Below are 20806 nucleotides of genomic sequence, written 5' to 3' on the forward strand. Positions count from 1 at the left end.
ACATCTATTTTTTTGTTTTCATTGTTTAGCTGTACAATTCCTTTATTTTGTTTTTCTGTAATATTTAATTTTCTTTTTTCTCAAATATTTGTTGGCAAATTCTTTTACATTAACGTTTTTTTTGTCAAAGATTAAATTAACGTTATTAAGTTCAAGAAAAAAAATCTCTTTTGGGTTAGTATATAATAACATAAAAAATCCCAACTATACAAGCATTTTTTATTTTTATTTTGTATGATAACATAAAAAAGGTAGATTCTAAATAAATCATCGTACGATCGGTTGGATATAATATAAATATGTGTCGCATACTTTAAAATATATTTTAATCGCCAACAAACTCTTTTGGGTTTTTTTTTTTTAATCTAGAATGACTCTAATCTTTAGATTTATGGAATAAGATTACGTAAAAAAGTATATTTATTTATTTTTCAAAGCATGTTGAAAATTATAAAATATTAGTAATAATTTTTCATATACATTTTAAAAATATAGAATTAGACAATCAAAATTAATTAAATTTATTTTATACTCAGTAACTGTAATTATTTTTCTCACTTATTTCCAACAGACGCAGCTTAATTAAAAAGAAGTCCCACTCAGCCGTAAACTCTCTCTTTTAATTAATAAATTAAATCAAAACTTCTAACCAACAGTCTAACAGAAACACAAACGCTGCCGTTTTGGCGCTCTCTCTCTCTCCCTTCTTTTTTCCCGCGAAGAGACCTAATCGTTGATCACCATTCATCTTTTACTTAAACACCAATTAATTTGATCTCTCCGTTTACCTTCCTTAATCTATTATTTAAACCAGCTGGTTATAAAAGCCGTTACGAAACCGAGTCCTTATTCTTTTGGGTCTCTTACTTTCCGCAAAACGATAACGTTTCCGTTGATTTTGCTCTCTTTTTATTTTATTTCTCACACACCCTGCTCTGTTTGTTGACCGTTATGTGAAAAGAGTAAACGTTGAAGTTCAATTATAATCTCTTTTAATCAGTTGATGGTTTAAAATCTCAGAACTTCATTAACTTAACACTGTATTGTGAGTCGAGGGTTTTGTTTATTTATTTCAATTTTAATTGGAGTGAGAGATCATCATGGTCGAGAGACTTGATGAGGAGGTTAAGTCTGATTCTGTTAAGGACGCTGCTTTAGTTTCTCTTCAAGGGTATGTAATTTTGTGGTTTCTCTTGTTTTTGATCCAATTGGTGTGGGTTTTTATTTGAATTGATTGATATGTTGTACTTGAATTTTGTATATTTTCAAATTTGGTAATATTATGTCTTTATATGCTTTTTCCAAATATGGAAAATTGTATTCCTATGATTTAGGAGGATAACGGGTCCCACTAGAAGATCAACTCAGGGAGGCTGGACAGAGGAGGAGGTCAGTATCTAGAGTCCTTTCGCATAGCTTCTCGTTAGCTATGTTGCACGGAAACGGAAATGTTGAAGCCTATGTAGCATGGACATGTATACGGAAAACGAGACACTTACCTGAAAGAGTGTTATTTTAAAGTTTCTATTCTAGTATTAAAATTGAAGTTTTCGACAAGATTCCGGAATGGGAACGTTGATTGATTGAATGAAGTGTTCGTCCTACTTGGGTTGAAACAGAAATGCTGAAATTGGAAACTATTAGGAGTTTCATATGTACGACTTGATAAGTTTCCGTGCAATATAGCTCTTTAGTGCATGTCAGTAATCTTATTTTGTATACATATGGATGATTAACATGTCTTGTTTTTCATGGGAAAAGGATAAATTTTTAGTTGCTGCAGTGGCCAAGTATAATCAGAGAAACTGGAGAAGAGTTGGTATGCTTAATTGATATCACAAATTAGTAGCCTGATTTACATTCTGATTAGTTTGATAATAGCTGGCTTGCAAGTTTATGAGTTAGTTACAACTTGTATTAATGAACTTGTCATCTTTTGTTGTAGCTCAATGCGTTCCTGGTAGAACGTATGATCAATGTCTGCATCGCTGGCAAAAGGTTCTCGACCCGGCCCTTGTTAAAGGACCTTGGAAAAAGGAGGTAAAATTCAGCATTATATATCTCTTTATTTTCTTAGATCAACTTTCTAAGTTTTTTATGCAATAATATGACTTATAATTTACATTTGTATTAACATGAATTATGCAGGAGGATGATCTAATTATCAAGCTTGTTGAACAGCAAGGGAACAATAAGAAATGGTCCGAAGTAGCTAAACACGTGCCAGGCCGCATAGGAAAGCAATGCCGAGAGAGGTATGCTTTATCACATTTAGTATATGATCTGAAGAAATCAATATTGGTATAATCTGAAGCTAACATTTAATTTTGTATTCAGGTGGCACAACCATTTAAACCCGGATATAAATAGAACTCCATGGTCCAAAGAAGAGGAACAAATTCTCATCAAAGTTCATGCTATATATGGGAATAAGTGGGCTGAGATTGCAAAATATCTCGACAGAAGGTATTAGTATTACTTTATCACTTCTTCGCGAACAATGTTTGATGGCATGAAGACAAACTTTTTTTCTCATGGAAATTTCTGTTTGTTAAAATATAGACTTTGGTTTATTCTTGTGTATAACTTAATATAACCAGGACTGAGAATTCAATAAAGAATCACTGGAACTGCTCAATGAGGAAGAAATTAGAATCACTTTCAGCTCGCGATCTTCTACAACAAAATAGTATTGTAAAAGCAGGAAGGATGAACCTAGACAGCGTTACGCATATTTCAAGGAATATAGCTCTTGGGGTTCATAGTACTACAATGGCTCAACCAATTGAGCCAACTTCAGATAAGGGTAATTTCCAATTTCCGAGTAGAGAAGCCATTTTTGGAAAAACAGAGAACAGAACTCCAGCAGCAGCATGTCCATCAGATGTAGAGTGCAGAGAAAGAACTCATGTTTTGTCAAATTCATTAGATGAATTGCAATCGGCAACACCCTCCGTGCCTTTGACTCTCTCTTTGTGTACTCCTAGTGTTCCTGATAATAACAGCAAAAAAGGAGGTAATTTTATGTGGCAATTCAGAGTTTGATAATGTTGTTACATTAGGATAACTTTACACAATTTCTTCTTTGTCCTCAGTGAATCATGGCAGTGGAATTCATCCTATCTATAGCAGCCCGGAATCGATTTGGAGAAGCACGCTGAGGAAAGCAGCAATTAGCTTCAAACACACTCCATCAATAATAAGAAAAAATAGTTCTAAAAGCTTGAGCCAATTGGGCAGTGGTATTTTCTCCGAAAAAGATTGAGTGGAGAACTCTAGCAATAGCAGTAACATTTGCTCGCTACAAGAATCTGTAGATTTTTCGCAATAGCAGTAACATGGATCTTTCAACTCAAACTGTGTTTTATCCTACTATTCCTCTTGGAAAAAGCAAGGAATTTACATTTTATGCAGAATGAGATTCAAATATCAGCAGCTTAATTAATATGTAAGTTATCTTTTGCCTATTTTTTAGCTATTGATTGATGTAAATCTAATTTTCCATGCAGATGTGTTTTTCTCATGAATAAATTTGTAAATTGCATCAGCCTAACTTCTTTAATTTCATAAATATTAATGTAATTTCAATATTTGCTTCTCCATTTCTTTTGCAATTTATGTCTAACTATGTTTGCTTTATTTGCAGATTGACTAGAATTAACAAGACTAGTAATTAACAATGTTTAGCAGGATATGACTTGTACAGAATGTCAACACAAGCTGACAATTTTCTTCTGTACATACAAGTTGACAATTTAATGGATGAGAAAAAATATTTTATTCGTATTGTAATTAGGTGTCTTGATTTTTATCTAATGAAAATTTTAGGTCAATGAAGCAGAATTTTTAAATATTAAGCTTTACTTTTTTTTTATATAATGGGAGAAGGGGGAGCGCTTGCGGGAGGGAAACGAATCCATGACCTAACAGTTTAGTGTCTAGCGTTTATACCATCTGTACTCATTGATAAAAAAACTCAACATTACTTAGACGATGTTCCAATGTATATTGTCTAAAATTCATATAATATCAAATACTAATATTGATTTGGATAAGTACATTTTTTGGATTAGAAAATTTTAGTTTTGTCTTTCTCATTTGGGGCTATGATGAAAAATAAACGGAAAAACTCAGAGATTCATTTTGAGAAACAAAGTCAAAGTATTTTTAAACCATAGTTAGAATTATAATGTGTGAACTTATAAATGCGATTCTTTATGATATCTATTATAAAGTTTAGCTTCATATAGATTGGATTAGATTTTTGTGTATATTAATGTATTCTATATGTATAATATTTAGTTCCTCAAACAAAATGTAAAATATTTAAAAATTAATGATATATTTGTTTGATAAAATTTAATATTTTTTTTTAATATTCTATTTCATGTAAATAATAAATATACATCAATTTACTAGAAAAAAAATTAAATTTAGATTATTTTAATTTTAATTAATCATTTGAATTAATTAATATAAAAAGTAATTAATTATATTAAATAATATACTTTTATTCAGTATGTATTTATATAAATTTAGAATTAGTCCCATTGAAAAAATATTTATCTGAACCAATAATAAATAGCCGCCCAACACGAGCTAAACTTACCAAAAATCAAGCGATTGCAGGTAATCGCCACCATGACCAAAACCCCAACCAGCGTTGCCGCCAATAATTTCCTTTCAGAAAAAATAGCCTCTACCTCAACGGCGGCGACGATTAGTCTAAATAATCCGCCTCCTGAATCAGTAGGCTACATAACAGAATTTTTCTCCGACACGACAATTCCCGACAAATCCCTGAGCTACAATTTTTATTCTCATTTCATTTCCCATATCCTAAAACCTGACCTAGTCCAACGTGGCCGTGTTTCCTGCACCGCCACTGTCCTACCCTCCGTTATCGTAATAATCTCTCTCTATTTCTTAATTTTAGCACCATTTTTGTTTCTTCTAATATTTTTGAGATTTTGTTTGGATCTGTAGAATTCTTATAATGGACTACACGGTGGAGCTGTGGCCGCCATAGCTGAGAGAGTGGCGATTGCTTGTGCTAGAACCGTCGTGGCAGAAGATAAAGAAATATTTCTTGGTGAATTGAGTATGTCTTATCTCTCCGCCGCACAACAAAATGTGAGTTCTGTTTTGTTTTGTATTTTGGTTCTGATATTTCAAAATTGTTTAATTTGATGTTTTCAAATATTAAATATTGGATTATTAGGAAGTTTTGGTGGTTGATGGATCTGTGGTGAGGAGTGGAAGAAATTTGACGGTCGTTGCGATGGAGTTCAAGATCAAGGAAACTCAAAAGCCGGTGTATTTGGCTCGTGCTACCTTCTACCACATGCCTGTCGCCAAGCTATGATTTTCCGGTGGTTGCAGACTGCCGGAAAATGGATCCCCGGCGTCGTTGTATTCAGTTTCAGATTCAACAATATTGTCGATTTAGCAAATAATGAAAAATTCTTAATATACAGTCAACCTTAATATTCTATAAATTAATAATTTTAATAATTAATAAAAAATTGAGAGAACCAACTTCGTTTCACGTCAGATAATTAATAATTCTATTATTTAATAATTAATAAAATTTAAAATATATTTTACATGAATATTAATTATTAGAGAGATTTTTTTAAAAAAATATATAATAATTGATGATTTATTTGAGGTAATACTAACCTTAATTCATAAAATATAAATTAAAATACCATCAAATTATAACTTTTTTATTCTATTGAGAAATTTTAAAAGAAGTTAGTAGATAAACAAATTAAAATAAGTAAAATATCTCTAGTATAAAAAATATTAAAAATTATTTTACTTTATGAATATAACTTCTTAATAATTATTTTTTAATTTGATATTAATTGATATTTTTTAAATTGAATATAAAATTATTTCTTTTAAATTGAGTGATTGTAAAGTGTATTTAGTTAGTTTTTTTATAATATAATGTTAATATTAGGTCTATTAATGTAGATGCTTTAAAATATTTTTTATAAAATTTTTTATATAAATTCAATAAATTAATAATTCTAATAATTAATAAATTTTTGATTCACTGTGTGTATTAATTATCAGAGGGTCGACTGTACGTGTTATACTTATACGTGTTAAATTTTAAAGTTGGATTATTAATACGGTCCCTAGATTACTAAGCACCGCCCTTTTGTTTACATAAATACTCTTACTTTTTTTAAATTTTAAACTCATATTCAAATCCTCTCAACTCACATTTAAGCACGAAAAACGGTTAACGAAAATCTTGTCTAATTTTATTTAATTTCAAATTAATTTCGTTTAATTTGAAAAGTGTTTTCCGTTTAATTTCAGAAAAAGTTTGTTTAATTTTAAAAATAAAATTGTTTAATTTCAAAAACGTCTTTCATTTAATTTCTAAATTTTTTCGTTTAATTTTAAAATCTTGTTAATTGTCAAAAATATTTTTCGCTTATATTTCAAATGGCTTAATTCTTTAAAAAAAACTCCTACCTTGCATTTTTTTTCGTTTATATCATGACCTTGTAAAAACACCGTTTGTACCCAATTTGAGTTTTTATTTTCCATCTCTACCCAAAAGCATTACATTGTACTCTTTTCATTTGAAAAAGAGTTTAAAACAATCCTTCATTTTTAACCTATATACTAATTAGTTATTAATATTATTAATACTACAAAAATGCCATCTTTAAAAAAATTAAAACTAATAATAATATTTTTTTTTAAGTTTTTTTAAAATTATTTCAGGATCTGCCTTTCCATTTCCTTTCATTAGAAGGAGCGACCTTGGTTTCGATTTTTTTTTTAATTTTTATTATTTATAAAATTTAAAAAAATAATTAATTATTTGGATGTATTTGATTATTTTTAAATTTAAGAATTTGTTTGTATTTTTTAAAATAGAAAAAATTTGTTTTAAATTCTTTTTCAAATGAAAAGAGTACAATTTAATGATTTTGGGTAGGGATGAAACATAAAAACCCAAATTTGGATACAAATGATGTTATTATAAGGTCAGGGTATAAATAAAGAAAAAGTGAAAAGTGGGAGTTTTTTTAAGGAATTACGTCATTTCAAATCGATAAATAATTTTTTTTTAAAATAATGGGGACGATCTCGATTTACATCTCCCCATAAGGAGAGACGTCTTTCGAAAACGTCCCCAGACGGGGAGACATCTTCCAAAAACATCTCCCTTTTTATGGGGAGATGTAAATTGAGAACATCTCCCCAGAGAATGAAAACGTCCCCATAAAAAAAAGGTCAAAAATTAAAAAAAACAAGGTGGCACCTAATAATTAGGGGCGATATTTAGTAAAACCCTTTTAAATCTGTTAATTAAATATATGCTTACATTAGGGAATAAATAGTTAATTTGGCTCTTGCATTTATATCTCGAGATTAAATAAATTACGAAAAATACAATTAGTTTTTATCTTTTATTTTGGAATCAAATAAATTATATCTAATTTTTTTAGTCAATTAAATTTTTCAAGCTTTTTTAATTTAGGTCAAATAACCTTTAATCTGTGACTTATTTATTTATCGGATACAAATTTAGAAATCTAATACACTAAAGTGACATATTTGACGCTTAAAAAATATAAAAGTGATTTATTTGATTTGAGATAAAGTTTTGAGGACCCGACTGACCCTTTATTCTCAAATCATGTGTTCTAATGGATTTGGCCCAAATAGTGGTTGACCCGAATCCACCTTTACAGCGGAATCTCAGACTCTCAGTTGGGTTGTTAGCTAAGAAGCACGGAAACTTCGACAAAGTTGCGTTTTCCGTTTCGAAAACGTTTCGGAAACCGGAAACTCTTGGACACCCGTACGAAACGTTTCGGCCATTTCCGTAAATAATAAAAATTAAAAATTTGTAAAAAAAAAAATTATTATCCACAAATAAAAAAATCTAACTAGTTACCCATAATTTTTACATTCGCATTGCCACAATACATCAAATATACTTATTTGTGTTGAATTATATTATATTTTTTATATATTTATAAAATTTTAAATATTTAGTATATTAAAATGAATTATTTTGTTAATTATCATAAATATTTAGATAATATTTTTATATATATATCCCTATATTTTTGTTATTTGCACGTTTCCCCCACGTTTTGTATGCTTCATTTTGAAAAAAATTCGTTTCTCCGTGTCCGTTATCGTTATGGTTTCCGTTTCCCGTTTCTATTTCCGTGCTACCTAGGTTGTTAGAACTGTTCTACCACTGAGAAAGTACAGACAGACATAGATTATGTCTAAAACCTCCGTCACCGTCAATCCTCCGTCAGGGGAAGAAACACCGTCTCCATCGCCTTCCACGGTAACGATCTCCGACGACCTTGTGGATAAAATTAACGGATTTTTTCGAGACGTGGGAGTATCTTCCGACATCCCTAAGAATTACCAATCAAAGGGTTCATATTCCAATCTGTTCAGTGAAATTGTCACAGTAGATCAAATCCAGCGTGGTCGCATTTCCTGCAACTTCTCTGTCTTGCCTTCATTATCTGTAATCAAATTTCCTAATTTTTTAATTTTTTTGTATAAGATTCAAATTATGGTTTTAAATTGCGTTTCTGAATTTGATTTTTGATGCGGTGCAGAATTTTTATGGTGGACTACATGGAGGGGCTCTTGCAGCTGTGGCTGAAAGAATGGCGATTGCCTGTGCTAGAACTGTTATAGCTGAGGATAGAGATATTTTTCTTGGTGAATTCAGCTTGTCTTATCTTTCTGCCGCTCCTACAAATGTTAGTTTTTCCATTTAATTGTTAAATCGAGCAAGTCGTTGTCGTTATATATAAACTTGTTCGGGGTACAATTAACTCGTACACGGGTTGATGATCAATTTGAGGGTTAATTGACCTGAATTAGATAGTATTATCCTTAATTAATTAAATATTAAAGTATGAGTTAAGGAATCCCGACGAAGAAGTTCATGGACGACAATGATCCTTTATTCTTGATATATGCAGAAAATGCCGAAACAGTAATGATATATTTTTACAAGAAATAGATTATTAAATATGAAGTTTGAAGAAACATAAGAACCAGTAAAATGGGATTGCCATTTTCATTCACGCGTTAGTTTATGTTTTCCACAGGAGGTATTGGTGGTTGATAGCGCTGTATTGAGGAGTGGGAAGAATTTGACTGTAGTTGCCATGGAGTTTAGAATCAAGAAAACTCAGAAGTTGGCTTTCACGGCTCGTGCTACCTTCTATAACATGCCTGTTGCCAAATTATGATGTTCTCTCTTGGTTTGTAAGTTGTAACCTTGTACCCTGTCTCTAGCCAATTACAAAAATGCTTGTACCCTGTCTTCGTTATGCATTTTGATTGATTGGTGGTTCTTAGTTAATGATACACTTGACTTTATAAATAAAGTTAAATGTAATCAGAATGTAGTGTGAAAATATTACGATAAAGTTGGGTTTTATAGAAATAAAGAATGGTAATCACATTCCAACAACTACTTACCCAGAGTGAACTAAACATAATGTTTGATTAACCTTTATTTTTGCACTTGTGCAATTCATGAATTGACTGATAAGTCATCAAAGTCATGCATATTATTCACGTTAATGCTAGTTGTTAGTGGGTGAAGTAGTTATTAACTAAGTTAAATAGTTGTTGCTATTTTCTTGTTATTATTAGTTGTGGCTGATTTTTAGGGATATTATCTAAGGTTTAGGAAGTAGTTACTACTTATCTTGTATTTAAACTATATTTCCCGTAAATAGAAGTTAAGCAAAAATTATAATCAAAACACTTGTGGTTTGTCTCACCCTAAGAGATATTTGTGGTTTAATTCTCGCCCTAAGTAGAATTTCTATCTCATAATATAGTTCAACTCTGATTTGGACCTATCATTGACTCTGTTGAACTGGGCTGTTTTCTTACATAACCAGTTCCATGGGGATGAATAGGGTAATGGAAGCAAAGATGTCAAATAAGAATGCTTGATGCTGATTTTGTCAATTTAGAATTTTATTTTTTATTGAGGTTGAAGGAACAATGCCTGCTGTGTTTATAACTGAATAAACTGTATCAGTAATTTTCTTGCTTTACGAGATGACACTGGTTGGCTATGCCTTGGTGGGAAATACCCTATGATTGAAATTCTTATTGTTGTTGTATTCAAGTTGTATGCCAAGCTTGATTATTATCATTGTTTTAGATGATAAAGCATTACTGTCTTAACTATTAGGGAGGGCCAGTGAGAGGTGGTATCAATGGAAAAAAGAGACTTAGGGGCCGTTTGGTTCAAGGTTGGGAATGGGAATCGGAATGGGAATGGGAATGAGAAGGAATGGGAATGAGAATGATTATTTTCATTTTTTGTTTGGTTCAAAATTAGTGTAGGAATGAGAATGGATAAAGTTTAATAAAAAATTATTTATTGTTTATTAAAAATACTTTTTTTAAATATTTTTTATATAAAAAAATAAAAATATTTAAAAAAAAATAAAAAAATATTTTAAAAAAATTATAAAAAAATTTTCGAAAAAATAAAAAAATTATTTTCGAATTAAAAAAAATTATTTTTATAAAATAAAAGTTATTTTTAAAAAAAATTAAAAAATTATTTTTAAAAAAAATAAAAAATTATTATTTTTTAAATAAAAATTATTTAAAAAATATTAAAAAAATAATTTTAAAAAAAATATTAAAAATGTTTTTTTTATTATTTTAAGTATATTTTTTTAAAATAAATATTTTAAAATATTTTTTTTAATAATTATATATTTATTATCTATTATTAAAATATTTGTAAAATTTTGATTCCTATTCCCAAAAGTTCATTCCCATGGGGTAAGGGGGGAATGGGTGATTCCCATTGAGGGGATAATCACATTCCCATTCCCTAGTACAATTTGACAAAACAAACATAAACAATGAAAATCATTCCCATACCCATTCCCATTCCCTCCTTTTTATGGCGAACCAAACGGCCCCTTAATGCCTGCTATTCAATTACTTTGTTTTGCATTTCATTTGTATAGATATAACTAAACTGTAGCAACATGCAATTTCTTACTTATGGTTGATCTTGAAACATCGGAATCAAACGCCCAGTGTAATTTGCTTTTACATTGTTGACCTGCTTTTTTCTTTCCCTTTTCAGGGGGAAATTTGACTGTAACTCAAGATCAAGAAATCAGGCCAACTGTTCTACACTGCTTGTGCTACATTGTATCGGATGCCAATCGCCAAGTTATGAAATCTCGCACTAGTCTGCCAATGCATGAAAGTAGATGTTTTTAAGTTCACCATTCATTTGCCTCAGGCGTGTTTCTCTGTGATTACCAACTTATAAGAGTATGATAGAAGCTTGACGTCACATGAATTTGGGTTAATTTGGCCCTCTATTAAATGAAGTAATATATGTGTGTGCTGGCTAACAAGGCACAAAGAAAAAGAATCTTCTTGCTATTCAGATTGAAGAGGAAGTAATCTTTAAATTTAAAAGCACTCCTCAGTCCCAAATTCTTTAGTTCCATGGCTTATGCATGATGAGCAGTAGTTGCGTCTAATTAGTTTTGTCTAGGCTTTGCCTTCTTTTCTTGTACCAAACAAAAAAAGCACTCGGTCCCAAAAATAATAAAAACATTCCTCAGTTTAGAATTTCAATTTTCAAGCGTTCATTCAAAACGCTCACTATTATGTAGATACAACATTAACTTGCATTAGTAATCCCGTCAAGAGAAAGGGGCAGGACATTCAAATGAAGCCACTTCACATCTGTGCATTTTGCATTTTGAATACTTGCCCTTGTCACAGAAGCAATACCTTCAGGACCTATCAGCTATTCGCAAGACCGATCACTCTGTAAATAATAAAACAAGTGCCTAGTTTAGAAATGATCACCTGATGTTGTTTGAGAATAATTGAGTTCTGGTCAAACTACTAGGTACACACCGTGTACCAAGTACTAACCACATCATAGGGTTTATGGAAATATAGCGTTGACAAAGGCCTCAGCATCAAAGGGTTGGAGATCTTCAACACCTTCTCCAACACCCACGAATTTTACAGGGATGCCAAGCTCATCTACTACACTGACCTGCAATTGGAAATCATCTCAGAAAATTGCAACTCGTGAAACAACAAACAGCATTGAAACAGGAGCATACCACACAGCCACCTCTAGCAGAACCGTCGAGTTTAGTCAAAATCAACCCGGTTATTCCAACCACCTATCAGGAAGTTGCGATTTGATAAATACAGTATGGTTAGATAAGCAGAAAAATAAGGGCACTAGAACGGAGGGAAGCAAGGAGAAGTAAGTAACTAATGCCACACTAGTACAAGACATCTGGCATGCCTTTCTTGTAGAAAAGTAAACAACATGATTTGTAGAAACGCATAGAATAGAGATATTACTTCATTGAACTCTCTCGCTTGAGGAAGCATATTCAAACCAGTGTTGCCATCCAGCACTAGAAGGATCTCCTGCAAATCATGAGAGATGTTGCAGAGATATAGAAAAGAAAACCCATAAAATCGGATAGCTGAATTCCTATCATTTAATTTCCATATATTCAGCTTGATAATATGTATATTCCTAATCACATATAATAATAGCATCTCCTGTCTTAGTAACAATGATGAAACTATAATAACCAGACAGGAGTAAAATCATAAGAAGATTATAACACCAAACACTAAAACTATGTTATCCACTTGTAATTTACCTGTCAAAGATGCTACTGATATTGGAAAATAGAACACTACATTCTGCTATAATCAATAGAAATAGATAGGAGATGTTTCAATGCTTCAATGATTACAAAGATGTTAGAATGTTGTTTGAATTAGTTTAACTTACATTAGGTGCTCCAGGAACAACTTTGCTGACAGCTTTCTTACATGCAATCAACTCTTCCATAAGGCTGTAGTTTGTATGAAGCCCTGAAAAAATCACATAAACGTATACGCTGTAATATAACTGGCCAAAACGCGCATAAAAACCAGTAATTCCTGCACATTGAAGCTCCATGTACTTACGTCCAGATGTGTCGCATAAAACAACATCAAATCCTTGTTCTTTCCCTCTTTTAACAGCCTGTGAAATAACTATTCAGAAAGCACTTTAAGATTATATGTTAGTAGTTATACAAAATCAGTCAAACTTTCACTGATTGGTAAAGGCAAAAAGCAAAAATTACAACAAGCGAATGTATCTTAGTCATCTACCTGATGATGCCTTTGCATTTTCCTTTTCAGCTACAACAATCTCACATCCGGTCCTTTCAGCCCAAATCTCCAACTGATCGCTGGCAGCTGCCCTAAATGTATCACCCGCAGCCATCAATATCTGTTAAAATAATAAAAACATAAGAAAACAAAAGTCATTAAATGTTGGCATCATCTAAATGAGCTTCTTAAATTTGATTGTCAATAAGCTAAAACTGTAATATTTCTATTCAATGAATATGACATGAAATTCCAACTTTTTGTACATTTTTTTGAAGGAATATGTAACATTTCAAAAGCTAAAGAGCAAAAGAGAACTCAAGTAACATATTACTTTTGCCCCTTCATTCTTCAACCTGTGTGCCAGCTTTCCTACAAAAGCAGATAGCGAAATTGTCAGATTTTTTTCCTGTATCGACACAAGAGAACAATTGTAAGTTTAACTTAAAGTATCACAACACAAATATGTCACCCATCAATGTGTTATACTTACCAAGAGATGTAGTCTTCCCACCTCCATTGACACCAACGATCAAAATAACAGCAGGCTTCCTGATAGCATTTTTAGTATGACAATCCCAATTTAAAGATAAATCATGCCAATAGCAAAAATATAAATAAAATATTAAAACAACAAGGATGAATTGTAAAATAAAATCATGAACTTTAGTGTGTCTTGCAATTACAACAAGAACTTTAAATCATGTCAGTCAAACACGAACTGTCAATTTTGGCAATTAGAACACCGACTTACTTTCCAATAATAATCGTTGATGTGGACACCAGAATAATGTATTTTCTGGTGTCTCATCAATATTTTTTTGTCTAAAAATTGTTCGGTGTTCCAAATCACAAAAACTTTATAGTTTGTCAATGTTTGAAGTTCTTATTGTAATTGCAAACACGATAAATTCATGGTTTAATTTTCATTTAATCCAAACAACAAACGAGAAAACAGAAGTACTCCATAAGTAAAACAGCAACAAATAAGAAACCAGCACCTGAATCCAAGTTGAAGTTCAGTTTTCTTGCCTTTATTGATTAAGAATTCAAGCACACTCTTCTTCAATGCATCCTGCAAACAGTTCCAAAACGATAATAAGAAAACCTAATTAAACTGAACTGAGAACTATACTTAGCAAACAATTAACAGCATTAACTAATAAAAACCTTAATTTCGCTGCCGGATTTAAGCTTTCCAGATAATATATTTTCCCGCAAGCTCTCCACTATCTTAATTGTAATCCTCGGTCCAAAATCAGACACTAACAGTATCTACAACGTAATTCACTCCAAAATTTCATTACATTTATATAAACAACAAGCACTAATTTCTTAACTGAGAAAAGAAAAAATGATCACCTCTTCAAGTTCGTCGAGGATTTTGTCGGTATCGGAGAGGTTCCAGTAAAGAAGAAGCTCATCAACTACGGCGAGGTTGTCTCTGGTTTTTGAGAAACCTGAGAATATTTTGTCGACGTCGCTCTTGGCTTTCTCTTTGATTAATCTCCCAAGCTTCGTGAAGAAGCCGCTCTGGCTGGCCAGACATTTGAACCGACCGGTGGTTTTGGTTGGAGTGAGTCTGGTTCGAGGAATGGTTTGGTTTAAGCGTTCATATGGTGATGGTTTGGAGAGTAGTGAGAGTTGGGTTGGAGTAGCTGCCATTTATTTCTCCAGCTCTCTCCACAAGGAGAGCCAGAGCCAGTGTATGTTCTTGCTCTAACATTCGGATAATTTTCTTTTCCTTTCACGGCATCGTTTTGTAATGGGCTGGGCCTTATTTGCTTCCTTGGAAGTTAGAAAAGCCCGATGTTAAATGTGCATTTGTTAGATCAGTTTTTTTTTAAATAGTAGTATTTCCGTGAAAAATAATTTATACTAATAAAAAAGGATTGAGATTCCACAGTATTCATTGTAAAATGAACGGTATAGATTAATTTGATTAAAATTGTATTTTGTTGATTTACCGTTCATTTTATAAATCAAATTAATCTATACCGTTCATTTTATAATAAATGGTGTAGATTGTGAACATATTCCTTTCGGTTTATTTTGAATTTGAAGGAATCCAAATCCAATAAAAAACATAAAAGAAAAATTATGAACATCCACTTTCATTGTAAGTAAAAAAATTAAATAAACAACTGTGTGGTGACAACCTAAAGAATGAGTCATCGTACTTATGTGAGGTTTGGTTCATGTATTTTTTTAATTTAAATTTTAGATAAATAATTATATTTCAATAAAATTTATAATTGTCAAGATTTTTTGGAATGAATATTTTTTTAAAAGAAAAATAATAATTTTTGTAGTCTATATGTATTTAATTTTGCAAATTTAATGTGATACTTAAATTCTACACAAATTGGTTGAATGAGTGTATTCCTTTTCTCTAATTTTAAATAGCAATATAAATGGACTACTTTATGTATAATTGTGAAACATTCTTATAAAAAGACTTGGCCCTTGAAGACAAATGGAAATTACTAAGATTACTTGAAAACATTTACTTTTATTATAGTTTCCATTGTACACAGGTTGGACCGTATATTATTTGATTGTATTTATTATTGACTGCGGATTAAAAGTAGGTTTACCTAATAAAAAAATAGATGACCTAACCAACGAACTTACATTAAATATTATTATTTATTGTTTTAGAATGTAACTTGTAGATATTTTATGTTCCACATTTGTGGATTGAAAATGAAACTTCGAGTTCAAAACACCTGAATCGTTATCTGCACACTGTTTATTGTTTATTCAAAACATTATATATCCATTTTGACTCATGACTTTATTGTTTATTCAAAACAATTCGACGTGTATTATTTACACAACTGTTTGTTTACCAAATCCACTTTTCTTGAAATTTCTAACTTTGTTATAATAAAAAAATGATTTTAGTATTAGCTTTTTAAAAATATGTCAAACAAATGTCCTTCTAGCCATTTTTCCATTGCTAATATAATAAAAGACAAAAATAATTCTTATGTTTACTTAAGTTCATGTGACATATTAATGAAAAGATAATGATTAATGATTGTCTGTGTAATGATACAATTATATCCAGTGGCGGATGTAGTACATGTTATAGGGTGGGGTCTATGGACCCCTCCTTTCTCAAGAAACGAAAGTTTCCTGAATCATTAAGACCCTTATTATATTAGCAAGAGAAAATTAGGAAAAATACTCTATTTTTAAAAATAATATGATTTCCTACCTCAATAAAGAAAAGATGGAGAAAATACCTCACCCTTTTAATATGATTATTTTTTTACTCTAAGACATGTTTATATTGTAATTATACCTACTTCTTATTATTATTTTACTCTAACCAAGTTTTATTATAACACCTGTCACTTTATTCTCTCTCCTTCTCTTTCTTCTATCTTTCTTCTTCTTTCTTTTCTCTGCTTTCTTTTATTTCGCCATTTTTCTTCTACTTCTTCCTCTTCTTCTTCTTCTTCTTCTTCTTCTTCTTCTTTATTCTTTTTTCTTTTTTATTTTTATTCTTTTCTTCGTCGTCGTTTTTTCATCGATCCGCCGTCGCTCCGCCACCGTTCCGCTGTCACTCCGTCGTTCTTTCATATTTGATTTTAGCAATTTTTTTCTTAATTCGTGTTGATAAATACAATTTATTTTAACTTTCAGATCTAAATAAATTACTCTTGATTTTTTCAACTTTTGATTTAAAAATCTGCATAAAAAAACGATGTTATGATGAAAAAAACGATTTTCTACACAAAAAACGATTTTCTGCAAAAAAAAAACAGCGTCTGATTATCATATAATTATCACTGCATTATCATGTCATTATCATAAAACTGAGGAGAAGACTATTTTTTTTTATAAAAAAATTTTGATTATCATATGAGTATCACTGCATTATAACACTATGATAACTAGATGATAATGAAATATGATGAGGTTATGATAATTGGTTGATAACGTACGTGAAAATATAATTACAAAAAAATTCATGAAATCAGTGATAACCAGATGATAATGAAGTATGATAAGATTATGATAATTGGATGACAACGTACGTGAAAATATAATTACAAAACAATTCATGATATCAGTAATAACCAGATGATAATTAAATAATAAAGTTATGATAATAGCATGACAATATGAAACCTATATGGAAAAGAATTACATAAAAATTATAATAACGAGATGATAATGTGAAGATAATAGTATGATAAGGTTCTTATTGATAATAAAATTATAATAGTATGATAATATGATATATATTTGCATGAAAAAAAAATTATAAAAAAATTATGATAATGAAATGATAATAATCTGCTATATATGATACTGATAATGACATGATAATAAGATGACAATGCAATATGATACATTGATAATTATATGATAAGGTGAAACTGTGATATTCATATGATAATGTAATACTGTGATAATCATATGATAATATGATATTATATTTTGTCTAATATTATATAGCAGTATCATCACATTATCATATAATAATATGCTACATACGATACTGATAATGACACGATAATAAGATGCTAATGCAATATGATACACTGATAATTACATGCTAAGGTGAAGCTGTGATAATCATATGATAAAGTGATACAGTGATAATTATATGATAAGGTGATCATGTGATTTTGTCTTATATTATCCAGCAGTATCATCACATTATCATATAATAATCTGCTACATACGATATTGATAATGACATGATAATAAAATGTCAATGAAATATGATACACCGATAATTACATGTTAAGGTGAAGCTGTGATAATCATATGATAAGATGATACAATGATAATGTCACGACCCATTTTCATGAATCGCGACCGGCGCTAGGGTATGGGTAATGTAGTACCGAAACCCGTAGCTAGCCTTTCACTTAATTCATAAACACATAAACCTGCAGAAAACCAATGCTCGGGGGCAACCGAGACTTCAGCCTAAACTAGCAGTTATAATAATCAACAGTGAATATAACATGCTTATTCAATTTTTGGGTCTAAAATAGGCATAACATAAATAATCCAAAATAAATACATAACATGCCAGAGCAATATAACTAGTCAGACCAAACCGACAAACAACTGTAATAATAATAAAGACGTCTAGTCAACTACTGCGGTCTAAGAATAAAATAGTTTGACAGTTTATCAAAATAAAAGGAACCTCCGAGGAAAAGTAAATGCGGAGATCACCAGACTCTCTCAGATCATAACCCTGGGGAAAATTGGGAAAACAACGGGGTCAGATATACTGAGATGAGTTCATACCACTATTTACATTTATTAAGTGGAAAACCTTTAAAACGTTTAAAACATTTAATAACGATATTACCGATAATAGTTGGAACCCTAATCCACAATTCTAAATAATAATCATGATCCAATAGGTCTGGTCCCGAGAGCTGAGCTACACCGAGTTACCACTGACCACACTTATACCAGAGTCCCGAGAGCTGAGCTACACCGAGTTACTCTACTTGGTCCCGAGAGCTATGCTCACACCGAGTTACCACATTTCCATATATACCTTACCCAGATCAATACCGGTGCGCACGCAGTCCTAATGATGCCCATTAGGTAGCACGTTCCAACTAAGAGCCGTAATATAAAAACAGTTCGAAATATACGTACAGTATATATATTTAATATTAAAATAACAATTTACTTAATAAAGCGGTAAATAGTAAATATAAACTCACTGCTTGCTATTCCACGTGAAATACCGGCAAGCAACTAACTCTGATTCGCCTCTGAAGCACGAACAGTAGACGAGTCTAGACAATAAAATAATTATTAAAATCAGACCCTAACTCTAGAGAGTACTAGACACCACATAAGACTAGCACAATTAACACGTAGGTATAAATAATCCAAGGCACACACAAATAATACCCATTAGGTAATAAAACCCAATTAATATAAGTCTATTGAGTTCTCGCTTATAATTCAAAAAAAAATATTATTTAATAATTTTAAATAATAAATAATTTCCAAATAGTGGGTTAGCCGAGTTACCAATAACTACTAAGCTAACCTCACTTGTCGGGTGACCCAAGTCTAACCCGATTCAAAACGTTTATCAAATATAAACCCGAGTTTATATTTATAAAATAATTCCATAAAATAATAAACCATTTTAAGAGCGGAACTCAATAACTTCAATTCAAAGTAACCCAAGTTACAAATCAAAAACTTAATCATTTTAAGTTAATAAAAGTTTAGGGACTAAATCGTACTTTAACCAATTAGGGGCTAAACTGTACTTTTGCCAAAAGGGACTAAATCGTACTTTAGCCAATTTGATATTCGAAATCAAATTAATTACTTTTGTTTATAATTAAAACAAACCATAAAGTTACCAACCAAAAACTCACTTAATTAAGTTATAAAAATATTCAAGGGCTAAATTGTAATTTATCCAATTTCATGCCAAATAGATAATCGAAATTAAATATAGAATATTTGTTTTTAATTCAAAACAAAATAAAAATTAACTAACCAACAACTTAATCAAATAAGTCTTAAATACATTTAGGGGCTAAATTGTAATTTAGCCAAATTGACATTTCAATTAAAATTAGATATAATTACCCGAGTCATTATATTAATTTAAGTTATAAAATATTTAATGTATTCAAATTGTCTATTTAAAATCAAACGAGTTCAAGTTATTATCAAAACAATAGATAAAGTAACTTGAGGGATTTATTAGGTTTAAGCAAAACAATTTAAATTATAATCAAAATTAATATTATTTTTAAATTTAAAATAATTAGCATTTTAACGGCCGAATGGATAATCAAAAGTTCGATTTCAAAATTGGTAATAATCAAATTAATAATTTCATATTTTAAATGTTCAAACAAAATAAACTAAAAATCATAATATTAGGTAATTTAAAAGCCAAAGATGACTTCCAACAGTAACCAAACCAAAATATAAACACAAAATCACTACAATAATTCAAGCAATAGTCTATGTAATTCTCATATTGTCCAAACAAATTATCATCCCTTCTTTAACATTAAGCATTACCTACTTTAGTATTATAGCTACACTATAATCTAGAAAAGCAATTGTTTTTTATACGGGCTTTCCTTGAATTCCTATAGATTAATAAATAGAGACCAATAAAAAAAATGGTGTACATAACACATAGTATAATTGTGATGGAAAATAAAATACCTTATGAGCTGATTCAAAGTTGAGCGGCGGTGGCTGAGCTTTTCTTTTTATTTTAGGGTTTCACTATCTTTGTCTTTCTTTAATAAAGCTAGGATTTAGGTATTTATAACCTATTAATAATCTAGGGCTTTTATAAAATTAAATTCCAACCTTACCCCAATTTTATTATTATCCTTATTTATTTTATTATTATTATTATAAAATAATTATTATTGTTATTATTATTATTATTATTATTATTATTATTATTATTATTATTTTACGTATCCAACAGCAAATGCTAAATTTATAAGTCCCAAAAGTGATGACGAAAATTTTTAGTTTATTCAATAAGTCAAACAGGACAACTGAAGCAGAAAGACAATCAACCCAATGGCGGAATTTA

The 20806-nt window shown here is 30.4% G+C and overlaps 4 protein-coding genes and 1 long non-coding RNA gene across 7 annotated transcripts; 3 read left to right on the top strand and 2 right to left on the bottom strand.

Moving 5' to 3' along the window:
- Positions 1-661: 661 nt before the first annotated feature.
- LOC126653852 (transcription factor MYB3R-3) lies at positions 662-3357 on the top strand. Its single transcript, XM_050347832.2, has 8 exons — positions 662-1171; positions 1335-1389; positions 1762-1819; positions 1946-2040; positions 2149-2255; positions 2338-2466; positions 2601-3016; positions 3096-3357. Exons 1-8 carry the CDS (start codon positions 1101-1103, stop codon positions 3263-3265), a joined length of 1101 nt encoding a protein of 366 aa, XP_050203789.1. The 5' UTR covers positions 662-1100; the 3' UTR covers positions 3266-3357.
- On the bottom strand, positions 2639-4699 carry LOC126653854 (uncharacterized). Its single transcript, XR_007632337.2, has 2 exons — positions 4610-4699; positions 2639-3157 (listed from the first exon to the last, which is right to left on the bottom strand). It is a non-coding gene; the product is annotated as an uncharacterized LOC126653854 (long non-coding RNA).
- On the top strand, positions 4570-5474 carry LOC126653853 (uncharacterized). The gene is made up of 3 exons (XM_050347833.2): positions 4570-4905; positions 4987-5133; positions 5222-5474. Exons 1-3 carry the CDS (start codon positions 4642-4644, stop codon positions 5363-5365), a joined length of 555 nt encoding a protein of 184 aa, XP_050203790.1. The 5' UTR covers positions 4570-4641; the 3' UTR covers positions 5366-5474.
- Positions 5475-7655: 2181 nt separating this feature from the next.
- LOC126686917 (uncharacterized) lies at positions 7656-11468 on the top strand. Its single transcript, XM_050381211.2, has 5 exons — positions 7656-7750; positions 8225-8530; positions 8625-8771; positions 9126-9285; positions 11150-11468. Exons 2-4 carry the CDS (start codon positions 8273-8275, stop codon positions 9267-9269), a joined length of 549 nt encoding a protein of 182 aa, XP_050237168.1. The 5' UTR covers positions 7656-7750; positions 8225-8272; the 3' UTR covers positions 9270-9285; positions 11150-11468.
- Positions 11469-11623: 155 nt separating this feature from the next.
- Positions 11624-14938, bottom strand: LOC126686916 (cell division protein FtsY homolog, chloroplastic). Of its 3 annotated transcripts, none has more exons than XM_050381210.2 (12): positions 14584-14938; positions 14392-14496; positions 14223-14296; positions 13715-13773; positions 13556-13593; positions 13222-13342; positions 13033-13101; positions 12854-12936; positions 12409-12477; positions 12159-12221; positions 11962-12088; positions 11624-11851 (listed from the first exon to the last, which is right to left on the bottom strand). In XM_050381210.2, the coding sequence occupies exons 1-11, from the start codon at positions 14884-14886 to the stop codon at positions 11975-11977; spliced, it is 1098 nt and encodes a 365-aa protein (XP_050237167.1). In that variant the 5' UTR covers positions 14887-14938; the 3' UTR covers positions 11624-11851; positions 11962-11974. The 3 variants fall into 3 exon arrangements, with proteins under 3 accessions (XP_050237167.1, XP_050237166.1, XP_050237165.1); XM_050381209.2 differs by having other exon boundaries at positions 11944-12088; XM_050381208.2 differs by having other exon boundaries at positions 11624-12088.
- Positions 14939-20806: the final 5868 nt, after the last annotated feature.

The sequence above is a fragment of the Mercurialis annua genome, linkage group LG6 (genome assembly GCF_937616625.2).
Source record: "Mercurialis annua linkage group LG6, ddMerAnnu1.2, whole genome shotgun sequence".
In the NCBI taxonomy this organism is placed as follows: domain Eukaryota; kingdom Viridiplantae; phylum Streptophyta; class Magnoliopsida; order Malpighiales; family Euphorbiaceae; genus Mercurialis; species Mercurialis annua.